This window comes from Gracilinanus agilis, chromosome 3 (assembly GCF_016433145.1).
Source record: "Gracilinanus agilis isolate LMUSP501 chromosome 3, AgileGrace, whole genome shotgun sequence".
Lineage (NCBI taxonomy): Eukaryota > Metazoa > Chordata > Mammalia > Didelphimorphia > Didelphidae > Gracilinanus > Gracilinanus agilis.
The window spans coordinates 47,613,414-47,629,826 of NC_058132.1; the positions used below are offsets into that span (position 1 = coordinate 47,613,414).

The 16,413-nt window shown below is 35.6% G+C and overlaps 1 protein-coding gene across 2 annotated transcripts in view; it reads left to right on the forward strand.

Annotated features, from left to right (window-relative positions):
* Window positions 1-16,413, forward strand: part of VPS13D (vacuolar protein sorting 13 homolog D) — a 364,180-nt gene that overhangs the window by 98,743 nt on the left and 249,024 nt on the right. For both annotated transcript variants that reach the window (XM_044667757.1, XM_044667758.1), the window contains exons 32-36: window positions 1,613-1,768; window positions 3,494-3,719; window positions 4,720-4,794; window positions 5,383-5,589; window positions 13,269-13,358. In XM_044667757.1, the coding sequence (XP_044523692.1) occupies window positions 1,613-1,768; window positions 3,494-3,719; window positions 4,720-4,794; window positions 5,383-5,589; window positions 13,269-13,358 (754 nt within the window). The remainder of the gene's footprint in view (window positions 1-1,612; window positions 1,769-3,493; window positions 3,720-4,719; window positions 4,795-5,382; window positions 5,590-13,268; window positions 13,359-16,413) is intronic.

Below are 16,413 nucleotides of genomic sequence, written 5' to 3' on the forward strand. Positions count from 1 at the left end.
TTCCTTACAATGTCAGATTATTTTATTTGAGCTAAGTAGCACAGTGATTAAAGCACTGGGGCTGGAGTCAGGACTTAAGTTCAAATTTAGCCTCAAACACTTTCCAGCTCTGTGACCCTAAACAAGTCACTTCATCTCTGGTTGCTTCAGTTTCCTTATCTGTAAAATGGAAATAATAATAAAACCTATTTCCTGAGGGTGTTGCAAAGATCAAATCACTTAATAATAAAGCACTTAGCACACTTAGCTTGGTCTATAGTTAGGGTTATATAACTGTTAGCTATTATTATTGTTCTTTTGAATCATCAATCCCTTGGGTATGCTGGTGTAGCCTAAAGACCCTTTCTCAGAACAATGTTTCTGAATACATAAAATCAAATATATAGAATTACAAAGGAAACTAATTAATTCTAGGCAAATAAAAATATACGTTTTTTCTCTTAAGTTTGTGAACTCAGGTTAAAAGGCCCTGGCTTAGAGCTTAGTCAATGGCTAAATTCCCTTCCTTTCTAGGCTCTCTTCCCTTCTATGGTATCACTTACAGTTACACAGTAATAACAGCAGACATTTTGGTAACTCCTTAAGGTTTTCATAGTATTTTTCATGTATTACCTCATTCAAACCTCCGAACAGTATTATGCAGTAGGTACTGCAGATAATAACCTCATATTTCAGTTGAAGAAAATGAGACCCAGAGATACTAATTAATTTGGCCATGGTCTTGTTACTAATAAGTTTCAGAGGTAGGATATGAATGTGTCTCTCTTGACCTCAAGTCCATTGTTCTTTCTACAATACAAGTGGAGGAAATAAAATGAAATTTATTTTCACTGTCAGTAGTATATGGTTTTGAGAGGCAGCTCTGCTGCCAGATATAAGTGAACAAAATCTGTGGGGAGGTTTTATTTCTTGTTCTCGTTCCTCCCTCTCTTCTTAGCTCCACTCTGTCCCATCCTTCCTACCCTCACCAAGTTCCAGTCCTAGTTTAAGAGTGGGAACTAGAAATTTGGATACTAGTGTGGTCTTATGTGAATTGATAATGAAATTGCATAAATTCATCAGCTTTCCAAGCCACCACAATGCCAGCTTTGAATGAGGTATCTTGGTGATTGATGAATGAACTGTCAGGTACAATTGGGCATTGTGTAGAAAAAAAGGGAAAGGGAAGCTTTCCTGTCCCAAAGTCATAGGAACACTGCATGGTAGCATATTTGAGATTCCTTTCAACCCTGGAAGCCCTTTTCAGCTTGATTCTTCAGACAGCACACTTGGATCTGAATTCTAAGTTTCCCTTGGCCCATCATTTAGGGAACATTTACAAAGACAATGTAATGAACAGTTTTTGATTCTAGCAAAGAACCTTGCTAACACACTTTTTAGGAGGACTAGAGAATGCTAAAAGGAGAGCAAAGGGGAAACTGAAGTTAGTGAATTCTCTTCTTTCCTCCATTTCATCCACAAGCAAGATAAAAATTTTGGATTAGTTTTACAGCAGGGAGAGTCTCTATGGAAATGGAAAAACAAAAGTTGTCACCAGGGGCTGCTCTTCTGTCAGATCACACTCCTGTAATTTCAGACAATAATATTTGCCACTTTCCATTTTCATTCCTAGGTGTTTTCATGCCGCCTGGGGAATGAACAGGACACAGCTCTCTCCATTATTGATCCAGTACAAATTCAAGTTGAGCTGGTGGGAAATTCTTCTTATCAAAACAGCTCTGGGTTGATGGATGCTTTCAATAGTGAAGATTTTCCCCCAGTCCTAGAGGTAATGCTGGAAAAGAAGTCAGACGTTGAATATTCTCTGTGTTGTCCAATCCAGTAAACAGTTATTTACTGAGTACTTTTTGCTTCATACATCTAGGACTCTGCTAGTGCAGATTGTCCAAAAGAAGGATAAGAGACAGGCCTCTAATGTATTAAATGCCAAATAAATGTTGAGAACATCAAATGTAGAATCATTTTATACTTAAACAGTATAAAAACGAGTGTTCTGTTATGTGGAACAGACAGACCATTGCTCTAAGAGTTTTAAGGAAGAGAGAGGTCACTGTGGACTAGATAAGAATATTGGGTTTCATGAGGTGGGCCTGAAATGATAGCTAGGATTTGACTAGGCAGGAAGGAGGAGGCGAGGGTATTCTCATTCAGAACAGCACTATATTCAAAGCTGTGGAGGCAGGAATGGCATTGTGTTTGTGGAGACTGATAAAAAGACCAGCCTGATGGGAGCAGATTGCTTGTTGGGGAATAATGAGAGAAAGTGGAGCAGATTAATTAAGGGTCTTGAATGTCAGGCTAAAGAACTGAGACTTGATCTGATAGGCAGTAAGAAACCACTCTTAAGTGTTTTGTCTCTCTAGACTTTAAAAAATAATTGCCCAAATAGTATTTGAGTGCATACCATAATGAATTAGGGGTTGGGGGTGGTAGGATCAGTTAATTTATTTGAGCCATAGGTTGTTGGGAAAGGAGAAAAGAGACAGTATTAGATAAATTCAACTGTTTCTGAAGAGATCCCAAATAAGAAAAGTAAACCACAATTGAACCTCTTAGTAGTTGTCACTGAGTCACACTTTTTAAAGCATTTTATTTTTGATAGTCATATTGCCATTATAAATTTTATTTGAATAGTCTCTGAGAAAAATAGATTTTAGTGTATTTGGGGTCTGAGGCTTGTTCCATTTATAACAGTGTTGAAATTGGTTCATGGATGGGTCGTTTTAATAAAAAATCACTTTCAAGACTGAATAAAATGAGCTCATTTAGTGTTGCCAGGTGACAACTGCTGAGTCTCTCTTGCTTGAGAGAGTAGAGTTGTCTTGTAAGATGAGGGATCTCCTTCCTTCATATGGTTCATTTTCCTGATTCTTTTTCTTAAAAATCCTTTTTAGATAAAGAGGAAAAGTTTAGCCTTGTCTAAATACTAAGTTATTAGAACCCTTTGGAGTTCTCCTTTTTGGAAATACACATTAATATTTTTCATTTGACATGGTTATGTTTCATGTCAGCATCTTGCCCAGGTTCTTGAAGGCCAGGCCAATGGAAGATAAGCTTGGTAAGACCTGAGTGTAGTGAGAGTGACACTAATCTGTGATAAGGGAGGAGAAATTTAACAAGGAAGGGGTGGTCCATTAGGTAATGTGTGTTTATGATCACAGCAAACTCATGATTTCCCATCCACTAAGAATTAGGTGGATTCTGATCTGAGTTTGTAAGGGGAAAATCCACACTGATGAAATCATGGGTGCTTGTATTAAAGGATAGTTGTATGACCTTTGAACTTTAGATCTTAGGCTTCTTAGCTCAGAAACAGTGCCTAATTCTAAGGTCTTTTTCCTTTGCCATGTATAGGGTGAAAAATAACATCTGTTGTTTTGGGCAAGTTAACTTTTTGTGTCAAGGAAAGATTTAATAAAAGCAGTTGTACTGTGAAAGAAGGAAATAAAGCCAAATGTATCCTTTAGAAAAAATAACTGTTTTCTTTCGCTAGATTCATTTACAAAACCTGGATATCAGACTCTCCTACAATGATGTTCAGCTGTTTCTGGCCATTGCAAAATCCATCCCAGAGCAGGCTAGTGTTGCAGTGCCAGACTCGGTGGTATTGGAGGCAGCCTCTGCTAGCAGTCACCTTCCAGGACCCTCTTGGAGCTGTGAGACCCCAACAATCTCAGAAACCAGGGACAGCCCCAGGCATACTCTAGACCCCCTCCTAGGTATGTATTTTAACTAGGGGCTAGCCCTTCCTACCCCCACCCATTCTGTCACTTTGTAATCTTTGGTATTTCTTCTGTACAAGTATAGATAACTTTCACGTGAAATTTTTTAATTAGTTACTTTTGTCCTTAGGCTACTATAAGTCGAGGTGTTTTGTTTTATTTTCCTCCAAAGAATGTAGTGTGTGTATATATATATATTGTGTGTATGTGTGTACATACATGCATGCAATATACAGTATATGTATATATAATACATATCAATCAAGAATAAGAAAATCAAATTTATCACTGAGATGTCTCATTTCTATTAACAAATAAAAATAAAGCCCTTAAACTGAGGGTTTGTGTTAAATATGACCTTTTCTTTCTTATTGTGTTCTCTTTATATTAAGGAGATTCAAAATTTTTATTTTTAAATCTATATACACAAATACACTTATATATACGTATATAGAAATAGAACAAAATTTTCAGTCCTCTTAATATGTATACATACATATATGTGAAAATAAGTAATTTTTTTTTTATTTTAAACCCTTAACTTCTGTGCATTGACTCATAGGAGGAAGAGTGGTAAGGGTAGGCAATGGGGGTCAAGTGACTTGCTCAGGGTCACACAGCTGGGAAGTGTCTGAGGCCAGGTTTGAACCTAGGACCTCCCGTCTCTAGGCCTGGCTCTCAATCCACTGAGCTACCCAGCTGCCCCTGAAAATAAGTAATTTTTAAAAATATCTCCTTCATATAAAGACATCACAATAAGGAAAGAAATGGTCATATTTAACATAAACCTTAGTTTGGAATGTTGAACATTATTTGTTAATATTAATGGGGCATCTCAGTTTGAAATTTCTGAATTTCTCTTTGTTCAATGATTGATCTTAGAAAAGTTTTATTTATAGTGTGTGTGTGTGTGTGTGTGTGTGTGTGTGTGTGTGTGTGTGTATATATATATATATACATATATATATATATATATATATTAAATCTAATTTTTCAGAGTTACAGCTGGCCCGACTGCAAGAACTGGGTTTTAGTATGGAGGATTGTCGTCGAGCTCTTTTGGTGTGTCAAGGTAATTTGAATCAGGATTTTTAGTTTCATTTCTCATTTGGATGACAGGTTCATTTCTTAAACCCTGTGAACTTCAGTTGAGAGCAATGTTCTGAAAATCTATACAGATTATAAAATATGCCTAGTTTATTACTTATTTGGAGAGCACGATCCATGGCCTGTTTGTTTCATTGCTTTTCTTTCCTTGCTTTCTTCTCACCTTTCTTTAATTAAATTAAATTTCTTTAAATTCAACAAACATTTTTTGTTTTTACTATGTGAATAGAACTGTTAGATACTGAGAGAGCTAAAAAGATAAGTGACTCCTACCCTCATGGTGTTTGCATTTCTGTGGGGGTAATCATGCATGTACAGAAATAAGTCTACTATCCAATAGATTCAGGGAGAGAAGCAAGAAGGTCCTCTCCAGGCATTCCATCTATCATCTGGCTTTCCCCCTTCCTTTTAGTTTGAGTATAGATAGCTAACTAGAGACTGTTGGAGAGTTTAAGCTTTTCCTTAAGACCTAGAAACCACTTTTTCCATTTTCTTGGTATGCCGTTGGAGTTATGCTCTGTGATTTGATTGACCTGATTGTTTGTTTTTTAAGGACAACTGAAAAAGGCAGCCTCTTGGTTGTTTAAAAATGCTGAACCCCTAAAGTCTGTCTCACTAGTGTCTAACAGTAAAGATAACCAGGGGACTCTGCCAACACAGTTGATATCTGGAGTAGAGATTAAAGCTGAAAGTATGTGCATCTGTTTTATTGATGACTGCATGGACTGCGATGTTCCCCTTGCTGAGCTCACCTTTTCCCGTGAGTATGGATTGCATTAATCCCAAATGTTCCCAGTGATTGAGGAATCTTAATAGGCCTATTTTTTAGTATTGCTCATGTTTATTTTCCTAGAAATTTCAATAATCAATTTAGCGTTTGATTCTTTTTTTTTTCTCAGAAATTTCCCCAAAATTAATTAATTAATTATGGGGTGTTTTTCCATGGTTACGTTATACATATTCTTTCCCTCCCCTCTTCCTTTTCCTGTCCCTGAGCTGATGAACAATTCCATTGGATTATACATGTATGTTCAAAACCTATTTCCATATTATTAATATTTGCAATAGAATGATCATTTATAGTCAACATCCCAAATCATATCCTCATCAAACCATGTGATCAAGCAAATGTTTTTCTTCTGCATTTCTACTCCCACAGTTTTTTCTCTGGATGTGAATAGTGCTCTTTCTCATAAGTTTCTCTGATTTGTCCTGGATCATTGCATTGATACTAGTAGAAAAGTCCATTACATTCGATTGTTCCATAACGTATCAGTCTATGTGTACAGTGTTCCTGGTTCTTTTCCTTTTGCTTTGCATCAATTCCTGGAGGTCATTCTAGTTCATATGGGAACTCCTCCAGTTCATTATTCCTTTTACCACAATAGTATTCCATTACCATCAGATACCACAATTTTTCAGCCATTTCCCAATTAATGGACACCCCCTCATTTTCCAATTTTTTGCCACTACAAAGAGTGTGAATATAAATATTTTTGTACATGTATTTTTCCTTATTATTTCTTTGGGGGTACAAACCCAGTAGTGGTATTGCTGGATCAAAGGGCAGGCAGTCTTTTAAAGCCCTTTGGACCTAGTTCCAAATTGCCCTCCAAAATGGTTGGATCAATTCACAACTCTACCAGCAGTGTATTAGTGTCCCAATTTTGCCACATGCCCTCCAACATTTATTATTTTCCTTTACTGTCATATTGGGCAATCTGCTAGGTGTGGCATGACACCTCAGCATTATTTTGATTTGCATTTCTCCAATTATGAGAGATTTAGAACATTTTTTCATGTGTTTATTGATAGTTAGATTTCTTTATCTGAAAACTGTCTATTCATGTCCCTCAACCATTTATCAATTGGGGAATGGCTTGATTTTTTTTGTACAATTGACTTAGCTCCTTATAAATTTGAGAAATTAGACCTTTGTCAGAGGTTTTTGTTATAAAGATTTTTTCCCAATTTGTTGCTTCCCTTCTAATTTTCTTTGCATTGGTTTTGTTTATACAAACCCTTTTTAATTTGATATAATCAAAATGATTCATTTTGCATTTTGTAATATTCTCTATCTCTTGCTTGGTCTTAAATTCTTTCCTTTCCCGTTGATCTGACAGGTACACTATTCTATGTTCACCTAATTTACTTATAATTTCCCTCTTTATATTTAGGTCATTTACCCATTCTGAATTTATCTTGGTGTAGGGTGTGAGATGTCAATCTAAACCTAATCTCTCCTACACTGTTTTCCAATTTTCCCAGCAGTTTTTGTCGAATAGTGGGTTCTTGTCCCAAAAGCTAGGCTCTTTGGGTTTATTGTACACTATCTTGCTGAGGTCATTTACCCCAAGTCTATTCCATTGATTCACTCTTCTGTCTTTTAGCCAGTACCATATTGTTTTGATGATCACTGCTTTATAGTACAGTTTAAGATCTGGTACTGCTAGTCCTCCATCCTTCACATTTTTTTTCATTAGTTTCCTTGATATTCTTGATCTTTTGTTCTTTCAAATGAATTTTGTTATAATTTGTTCTAATTCATTAAAAAAGTTTCTTAGTAGTTTGATAGATATGGCACTTGAATAGGTAAATTAGTGCGGGTAGAATTGTCATTTTTATTATGCTAACTCATCCTACCCATGAGCAATGAATGTTTTTCCAATTATTTAGATCTAGTTTTAATTGTGTGGAAAGTGTTTTGTAGTTGTGTTCATATAATTCCTGTGTTTGTCTTGGTAAATAGATTTCTAGATATTTTATATTATCTAGGATGATTTTAAATGAAATTTCTCTTTCTAACTCTTGCTCTGAGTTGTGTTGGAAATATATAGAAATGCTGATGATTTGTATGGGTTTATTTTGTATCCTGAAACTTTGCTAAAATTGTTGATTATTTCCACTAGCTTTTTAGTTGATTCTCTAGGATTTTTTAAGTAGACCATCATATTATCTGCAGAGTGATAGCTTAGTCTCCTCATTGCCTACTTTAATCTCTTCAATTTCTTTTTCTTCTCTAATTGCTCCTGCTAGTGTTTCTAGTATAATATTAAATAATAGAGGTGATAATGGGCATCCTTACTTCACTCCTGATCTTATTGGGAAGGCTTCTAACTTATCCCCATTGCAGATGGTGCTTGCTGATGGTTTTAAATAAATATATTTTTAGGAAAGGCCCATTTATTCCTATACTTTATAGTGTTTTCAATAGGAATGGATATTGTATTTTGTCAGAGGCTTTTTCTGCATCTTTTGAGATAATCATGTGATTTCTGTTGGTTTGGCTATTGATATGGTCAGTTATATGGATGTTTTTCCTAATATTAAACCATCCTTTTAGCATTTAATTCTTGTGTTTTTTCTAGGAGGAAACTTGGATTTTCTTAAGTTGTGTAGCCTATCCCTGTATAGTGTTAATAGACAAATTTCATCAATGAAATGTATCTTGAATCAACAGTTCTGCTATGTATATAATGCCTGATCTCTCAACTTCTCAGTCTTTTGTGATTGTAATATTTATTTTGAATTCTTACCCTTTTTTTGCCTTTTAACTTTTTTCTCAATTACATGTAAACAAAAATTTTTAACATTCATTTAAAAAATTTTTGAATTTCAAATACCTTCCTTCCCTTTTTTCCTCCTCTTTGAGAAAGCAGTAGTTTGCGATTATACATATGCAGTCATGCAAAACATTTCCATATTAGCATTGTTGCAAAAGAAAATCCAAGGGAAAAAATCCCCCAAGAATAATAAAGTTTAAAATGTATAATTTAGTCTCTTTTCAGACTTCATTAGTTCTTTCTCAGGAGGTAGATAGCATTATTCATAAAGGTTTTTGGACTTGTCTTGGATTCCTGGTATTGCTTAGAATAGTGAAGACATTCACAGTTGATTATTACTATTCCTGTTTACAATATTCTCTTGGTTCTGCTCATTTTACTTTGTACCAGTTCATGTAAGTCTTCCTAGGTTTTTTTGAAAGCATTCTGCTTATCATTTCTTATAGCACAGTAGTACTCCATATCTCAATCATACTACAGCTTGTTCAGCTGTTTCCTGTTTGATAGGCATTCTTTCAATTTCCAATTCTTTGCCTCCACAAAAAGTGCTGGTACACACATTTTTGTACATATTAGAATCTTTTCTTTCCCCCTTTGATCTTTTTTAGGAATGACCTAATAGTGGTTTTACTGGGTCAAAGGGTATGCACAGTATTGTAGCCCTTCAGACTTAGTTTTTTTTTTTCAAATATTTATTAATATTCATTTTTAACATGGTTACATGATTCATGCTCCTCCTTTCCCCTTCACCCCCCACGCTCCCCCCACCCATGGCCGATGCACATTTCCACTAGTTTTGTCATGTGTCCTTGATCAAGACCAATTTCCAAATTGTTGGTAGTTGCATTGGTGTGGTAGTTTCGAGTCCACACCCTCAATCATGTCCACCCCGACCCATGCGTTCAAGCAGTTGTTTTTCTTATATGTTTCCTCTCCTGCAGTCCTTCCTCAGAATGTGGGTAGCATCTTTACCATAAATCCCTCAGAATTGTCTTGGGTTACTGTATTGCTGCTGGTACAGAGGTCCATTACATTCAATTTTACCACAGTATATCAGTCTCTGTGTATAGAGTTCTTCTGGCTCTGCTCCTTTCGCTCTGCATCAGTTCCCGGAGGTCTCTCCAGTTCGCCTGGAACTTCTCCAGTTTATTACTCCTTTTAGCACAATAGTATTCCATCACCCGCATATACCACAGTTTGTTCAGCCATTCCCCAATTGAAGGACATCCCCTCCTTTTCCAATTTGTTGCCACCACAAAAAGCGCAGCTATAAATATTTTTGTACAAGTTTGTTTATGATCTCTTTGGGGTACAAACCCAGCAATGGTATGGCTGGATCAAAGGGCAGGCATTCTTTTATAGCCCTTTGAGCATGATTCCAAATTGCCAGCCAGAATGTCTGGATCAGTTCACAGCTCCACCAGCAATGCATTAATGTCCCAATTTTGCCACATCCCCTCCAACATTCATTACTCTCCCCTTCTTTCATTTTAGCCAATCTGCTAGGTGTGAGGTGATACCTCAGAGTTGTTTTGATTTGCATTTCTCTAATTATTAGAGATTTGGAACACTTTCTCATGTGCTTATTGATACTTTTGATTTCTTTACCTGAAAATTGCCTATTCATGTCTCTTGCCCATTTATCCAGACTTAGTTTTGAATTGCTTTCCAGAGTGGTTGGATCAATTCACAACTCTAGCAACAGTGCATTAGTGTTACTGACCTCTTTTAGAAGACAAGAAGTTCAGAAATTTATCCCATGAGCCAAATCATTCTTCCAATAAACTGCTGGTTTAAATTGCTCCCCTGAGACCCAGTCACAATGCTTTGTTTTTTTTAAATAGGTGAAACTGTTAAAATGAGAGTATTCCTTTTAATCATTTACCTTTAATTTAGTCCATTGACCTTTCTTGATGCATTTTCTACATTTAAATCTCTGTTAGGGAAACAGAAAGATGAATAAGACTTCAGGCATGCACCTGGTGACATCACTGTGGTCAAAGTGAAGTCTGTACACAATAACTACAAAACAAAATAGGATAGGATAAATGAATGAGAAGTACTAAGTTCCTCATGGTGAATTCTGCACTACAATAAAGAAGTGGTTGAATGCGACTTCCACAGGCAGAAATGAAAATCTTGCAGCTTTGTTTAATCATAATTTTGTGTCATTTTGATTAGTGACCAGTAGTAAGTATAGGAATGTTGCTAGAAAAGATTCTTTAGATGAAACCTTTTGGTTGAGCTAAAACTGGACCCTGAAGCCAGTAATGCCATTTGGGTTTTAGTAAGGCAACCTTTGAATCCTGCTTGTTACCCAAGAACCATGTTGTTGTCCTTCATTTCTGGCTCTTTGTGGATCTCAGAGAAGACACTGGGGCTGGAGCAACACTTGTGATTGCTGTGACTGTCTCCAAGAGATTATTTTCTCCCAAGAACAGACTACCTCCCCCCCCCCCCTCCCCTACAGTAGACTTATGAATCTGAAGTGAACTTAAGCCCAAGCTATGGCTTTTTTCTCTTTCTTGCCTTTTCTCCAGGTATCACAAAGATAAATTGCTTTTAAATTGTTCTTTACTGTTCATTTGGCATCAGTTTTATTTGCTCTAGATTGGTACATCAATGACTGTTTTCTCCATTGCCAATAGTTGTTGCATTTTTCCTTCCTGTCATAGCTTGGCCTTTGGGGGATAGGGTGGAATTATGTACTAGATAGTTAAATAAAAATAAGATAGAGAAAATAATTCTGTAGGAGACAGATTTATGTCTTTGAAGACAATGAAATTATCATGGTTAACCGTTTTCCACTCTAGGTTCAGATACTTATTGTCTATATAACCCTGGGAAAGTGACATAATCTGTTTGCCTCAGTTCCCCCATCTGAAAAATGGGAATAAAAATAGTACTTACCATTCAGGATTGTTGTGTGGATAAAATGAGATAATATATAAAAGTGCTTTGCAAAGCTAAAAGTGCAATATAAATGCTGGTTATTAGCTGCTATTATGATATTCTCTGATTCTTATAATCTTATCAAATCATTTCTAATCCTAGTTAGATGAAAAATAGGCTCACACCCTATACCAAAATAAGGTCAAAATGGTTATATGATTTAAACATAAAAAAGTGATATTGTAAGTAAATTAGGTGAATGTAGAATAGATTCTATGATGAAGGGAAGAATTCCCTTCCCAGCAAGAGACAGAGAACATTACAAGATGTAAAATTAATAATTTTGATTTTATCAAAAACAGTTTTTGTACAAACAAAACCAATGCAACCATAATTAGAAGGGAAACAACAAACTAGGGAAAATATTTTATAAGAAATTTCTTTGAAAGGTCTACTTTCTCAAATATATAAACAACAAAATCAAATTTATACAAAACCAAGTCATTCCCCAATCAATAAATGGTCAAAGGATATGAACAGTTTTCATATGAAATTAAAACTATCAATAACATATGAAAAAATGTTCTAAATTCCTCTTGATTAGAAAAATGCAAATTAAAACAACTCTGAGGAACCACCTCACACCTATCAGATTGGCAAATATGACAGTAAAGAAGTGTTGGAGATGTGGCAAAATTGGGACATTAATACATTTCAGGTATTGATCTAACCACTTTGAAAGCCAATTTGGAATTATGCCCAAAGGCTTTAAAAGAATGCATGTCCTTTGATCCAGTAATGCCACTACTAGATCTGTATCCCAAAGAGATTTTAAAAAGTGGGAAACGACCTGCTTGTACAAAAATATTTATAACTGCCCTTTCTGTGGTGGCAGAGAATTAGAAATTGAAGGGATGTCCCTCAATTGGAGAATGGCTGAACAAATCGTGGTATCTGATCGTGATGGAATACTAATTTGTTATAAGGAATGATGAACAAGATGATGTCAGAAAGAGTTGGAAAGACCTATGTGAACTGATATAGAGCAAAAGAAGCAGAATCAGGAAAACATTATACACAGTAACTGAAGTATTGTAGGATGCCCAGATGTAATTGACTTTGCAACTAACAGCAACATAATGATCCAGGACAATTCTGAGAGACTCATGAAAAAGAATGCTATCTACCTCTAGAGAAATAACTATTGGAGTAGAAAAGCAGATGAAAATATATGATTTATCTATTATTTATTTGGCTATATGATTTAGTATTTTCATTTTATAAGATTTTTATCTTTTAAAAATTTATAGTATGGAAATATGTTTGAGTGATAACACATGTATAACCCAGTGGAATTGCTTGTCAACTGAGGAAGGGAGATGAAAGAGGGGAGGGAGACCAAATGAATCATGTAACTTTGGAAAACCTATGTGTAAATTTGTTATTGGAAGAAAATAAAGATAAGGGAAAATAAATAAATGTTCTCTTAACTGAGGATAAGCAATAAATCATGTTAAAAAACTTAAAAGAAGTCACTTTTCTAAGATTATTCAAGGCTGCCAATTGCTTTGGATCATGCTATGGAAATGATTGTTTTGAGTACAGCCCTTTTTTTGAAGTTGAACCTCTGTTGTGTCTTTAGCCTTGAAACTTAAGGTTTATGATGAAAGTGAGATCTTTCGAGTATCTCTTGTGTATGTGAATTGAGGTGGCCCATGTTCCTTACTTTTGCTTCAGTGCAATGATCCATGTGTGGTTAAAAAATAAATTGCCATTGCTTTTCCTGTCCTTGGGCCTCATCTGTCTACCCTTAGGAAAATATTCTGAGTTTTCTTTGGGTCATACACATGTGAAATTGATTCCTTTGAAAACAGAAAGTTTTTAGTCATGATTTTTTTACCTTGAAACTTGGCTATTAGTAGTGTCTCTTTAATGTGACTATTCTTTTAATATTGCATTAAGGTCCTGGTCACTTTTATTGTAGGTCTGAATTTTCTCCAGCATGTAAGAACCAGCCCTGAGGGTAATGCCCATTTTGTCCTATCAGGAGATTATTATAACCGTGCACTCTCAGGTAAGTGAGAACTTAGAATTTGGAATATACATTTAATATATATATATTTATGTATATATGTATGTATATATATGTATCTATATATGTATCTATATATGTATGTCATATATACACACATACATGCATGTTTATACACATAAACATGTATATATTATATATATACTATATATAATATTGTGCTAGAATCATTTTGTATTGGATAAAGACAAAAGGATAAAAAACAACAAAGAGCTATTGGAGTATAGACAATAAAAATGATTAATCTTTAGAAATGTATCTGATAGGTCAGTGATGGAGAACTTTTTAAAGACCACATACCTTCCCCTTCCCCCCCCCCCCCAACACATGCTGTGCCCCGCCCCCTCTCCCAAATTGCTGGGCATACTCTGTCCCCCCATAACCCACACAGGGGGAGGAAGGAAGCACTCCCATTGGGCTGCTGGGTAGAGTGGCAGGTCAAATGAGAAAAATGTCCTCATTGAGTTCAGAGAGGGGGATGAGAGTGGCCCAAGTGCTCTGCTCCCTTCCAGCTGCCTGTGAGCCACCCACCTTATGCACTATGAGCTCCCATTGGGTTGCTGGGCAGAGTGGTGTATAATGTGGAAAAATGTCAACAGGCACAGTAGAGAGGGGGAGGAGAGCAGCTCTGCCCAAGTCCTTCTGCTTTTCTAGTAATGAAGGGAGTGCTTGCAATGTATTGAAAAAGTCTGATGGCAATATTCCACACCTTTGGCCCCCCACTTTTGCAGTTATTCAGCTAACAAGCATTTGTTAAGTGCTTTCTGTAAACAAGGATGGCTCCATGGTATTCAGTTTCCATTATTTTGTGTTCTTTCCATTGATACTTATTATGTTTTCTTGATTCTACTTTATTTGACACTAGTTCAAATAAGTAATATTTTATATACAGTAATATTCTACTACATTTATGTACCAAAACTTATTTAGCTATTCTCCAATTTATAGGCACTTGATCTGATGTAGGGGAAAGCCAGGTGGCACAGTGCACAGTAGGGCCTGAAGTCAGAAAGACCTGAGCTCAAATCTAGCCTCAGACATTTACTAGCTGTGTGATCCATGCCAAGTCACTTTACCCTGTTTGCCTCAGTTTTCTCATCTGTCAGATAAGTTGGAGAAGGAAATGGCAAACCACTTCAGTATCTCAGCCAGGAAGACTCCAAAGAGGTTATAAAGAGTTGGACATGACTCAAACAACTAAACAATGAAAATTTGATATGACTCTTGTTTTACACACACACACACACACACACACACACACACACACACACACACACACATATCCCCACTATCAATTTATTAGTGTGCCTATATTTCCACAGCCTTTCCACCATTGACTCTTTCCATCTATTATCTTTGTCAGTTTATTAGATGCGAGGTGAAACCTGAGTTATTTCAATGTTCATTTCTATTATTATTAGTGATTTGGCTCACTCTTCCGTATGGTCATTAATAATTTATAATTCTTTTTTTAGGAACTGTTTATTCCTATCCTTTGATTACTTCTCTATTAGGGAATGATTTTTGGTTTTATATGTTCATGCTGGTTGAAATAATTGTTCTTAATAAACAAATATTTTCCTTGTTTTTCCACTAAAAATGACAGAATTTCTAATACAGAGAGCCAGTAAGACTATACATATATTCTGAGCTCTCTGCTTGAACAATTGGTATACATTTGAGTTTATCAGAACTTGAGATAATTAGTATGTATAAACAGTTGTTAATCCAAAAGGATGTTTCCTAAATGAATGAGATGCTAGAGTAGTTTGACGAAAGGGAAAAGCAACTCTTTGAGCTGATACACAAGAGACTCCTTTCTGTATTAGGGGGTATTTCCAACGTGATAAACTTTGTTGTTGGAAGGTTTGGAAAGATGCTTTTTTCAAAGTTACCAGAAGTCTCAAAAGGTAGGGACTGATTACAGTAGATTACATTATTTGACTGAATCATAAGTCTTTCTAAAGTAACTTGAGTTTATAATGATTGTTTTGAATCACCTGCCTGATTGAATTGTGTTAGATATAGTTACACTTTGCTTTCTTTGGCTGGTCAACAATTGTATTTTCTTATCTTGTAGTGTATTCAGACCTGGCTGGCACATGTTAATAATTTTCTTGAGAATCATTTACCTTTTTAGAGCCACATTAGCCCTCTTAGCTCATTAAAGTCAGTTGCTTGGAAAGGGTTGAAGCAGTTACTTTTGTATTGAATAAAACAAGGTTCAAGCCTTATTTCACATGCAGTCTCTATTCAACCAAATCATATTTTCTCTTGAAATTGTGATTCTATTTCTTGCCTTGTATTTTTTTGTTATACCCAGCGTCTAGAATCCCTTCCCACTATATTTGTCATCATCAAAATCTTTATCTTCCTTCAGCTTAGTTGCTGCTGCCTCCTTCATCAAGTACTTCTTACTACCTCTTCCAAGTTACTAGTTCTTTTTCTGTCTTCATACTGCCTTGTTTTACTTTATCTGCATATTTATTATTTTTTTCCAAGAGAAGCTTCATATAGCAAGCTCCTTTGTTTCTATCTCTATCCTTCGCACCTAGCATATAGTGCTTTGGGTATAACAAGGGTTTACAAAATGTTTATTGGGTTGAGTTCTGTTAGAAAACAGGTTTTTTTTCACATCTATAGATTATTTAAAAATCTATATTAAAGAATAATTTTTCTAGAAGGATATAAACTTCTAAATATTTCTAGTTTTCATACTCAGAGTTGCTGACTTATGTAAAACTTTTTTATTTCAGTGGTTCTTTGACCATCCTTTGCTTTATATCTGACTTGAGTCTGGGATGCTTTACTTCATTTCGACTTTTAATAATGGTCTGTTTAGTAGATACACATAGGAATTGTTCTTTCTACTTGGCAGATGTCCTGTGATCAGAGATGGTACTTTTAAATGAATTGGAAGCAGAAAGCCATCAACCGTGGTTTACTAGACCATTATTAGATAGTCATTAGGAATTATGAGCAGCTTTCCTCCATAATTTCTTTGTATCTGTATCTGTTGAACAAATGTCATGTTTCC